This window comes from Gossypium hirsutum, chromosome A13 (assembly GCF_007990345.1).
Source record: "Gossypium hirsutum isolate 1008001.06 chromosome A13, Gossypium_hirsutum_v2.1, whole genome shotgun sequence".
Taxonomy (NCBI): domain Eukaryota; kingdom Viridiplantae; phylum Streptophyta; class Magnoliopsida; order Malvales; family Malvaceae; genus Gossypium; species Gossypium hirsutum.
In genome coordinates this window covers 106,524,561-106,525,829 of record NC_053436.1, presented here as the reverse complement: position 1 = coordinate 106,525,829, position 1,269 = coordinate 106,524,561, and the positions used below count along the sequence as shown (strand labels likewise).

Genomic DNA, 1,269 nt, shown 5'->3' with positions numbered 1-1,269 from the left:
TACTAAAATTTAAATTGTATTTTAGTACTTTTATTAAAAAAATTAGTAAATTAATATTTATAAGCTAGATTAAATAGTAAATTATCATTCTGATAATAATTCTATTTATTTCTCTTATTAAAAATATAAGATACATGTGATATATTATATATTATTATTTAATTATTTTATCAATTATATTATTTTTTAACAGTAAAAATAAATGGATGGCATTTTAAAGCATTACATTGTACTGCACAAATTAAAAATGTAGTACAGTCTTGTGCCAAGTTCAAAGTTAGGACCTTTTTCAATTCTTTCCACCTATATAAATTCTTCAACTTTTATCTTCTATTTTTTCTGTTTTAAATTCTGGGAAAGTGAAAATTTTCTTTTTGATTTAACTGCAATTTTCTACGATCAAAAGCCAAAAATGATGCATATGACGTTTTACTGGAGCCGACAGGTGACTCTGTTGTTCACCTCCTGGCGAACCGATTCATGGCCGAGTTACGCGTTGACTCTCCTAGCATGTTTTTTGGCTTCTGCTTTTTACCCGTACTTGGAGTACGTAAGGTATCGCGTCAGGCGTGGCGGGAAGCCGACGGACTGGACGACTGAAGAGCCTTTCTTGTTGCGGTCGAGGGGAGCCGGGATGGTGGGGAAGATCGCCGGAGGGTTGCTATTCGGGTTGAGCTCGGCTCTGGGGTATTTGCTGATGCTGGCAGTTATGTCGTTTAACGGCGGCGTGTTTTTGGCCGTTATTTTGGGGTTAACGGTTGGGTATTTGGTTTTCAGGGGCGAAGACGATGATCAAACTGCTGGTCTTAATAGCACTTGTGCCTGTGCTTAAAATAAAAAAGAAAATGGAAGCTTCTTTATTTTTTATTTTTAATTTGGTGATTGTACTTAGAATTGTTTCAAATTGTGTTCAAAATTTTCTGTTTGGTTCGAGGGAAAATGTTTTCACTGGATTTATGCTGATTGATTCTTTAAGTTTGATCAGGAAATGAAGCAGAGTTAATGCCTGTATTTACTTTCTTTTTTGCTAGTATTATTTTTCAATTTCGACTTGAAACTTTATTTAGAAGACATTAAACTTATTATAAATATAGACAAGGATATTTGGTTAAAAATTCCATCCATTTATGTTATTAAAAATTGATTCCTGTACATCAACATGAAATACACATGATACGTCACATGTCACATGTCACTGTCTAGTTATTCTGTTAAATGCATCGGTTTTTAATAGTACAAATAGATTAATTTTGTAACGGAAATGTTCAA

At 33.0% G+C, this 1,269-nt stretch overlaps 1 protein-coding gene across 1 annotated transcript; it reads left to right on the top strand.

Annotated features, from left to right (window-relative positions):
- Nucleotides 1-255: 255 nt before the first annotated feature.
- On the top strand, nucleotides 256-1,009 carry LOC107893389 (copper transporter 5.1). Its single transcript, XM_016818364.2, has one exon. The coding sequence runs from the start codon at nucleotides 413-415 to the stop codon at nucleotides 830-832; it is 420 nt and encodes a 139-aa protein (XP_016673853.1). The 5' UTR covers nucleotides 256-412; the 3' UTR covers nucleotides 833-1,009.
- Nucleotides 1,010-1,269: the final 260 nt, after the last annotated feature.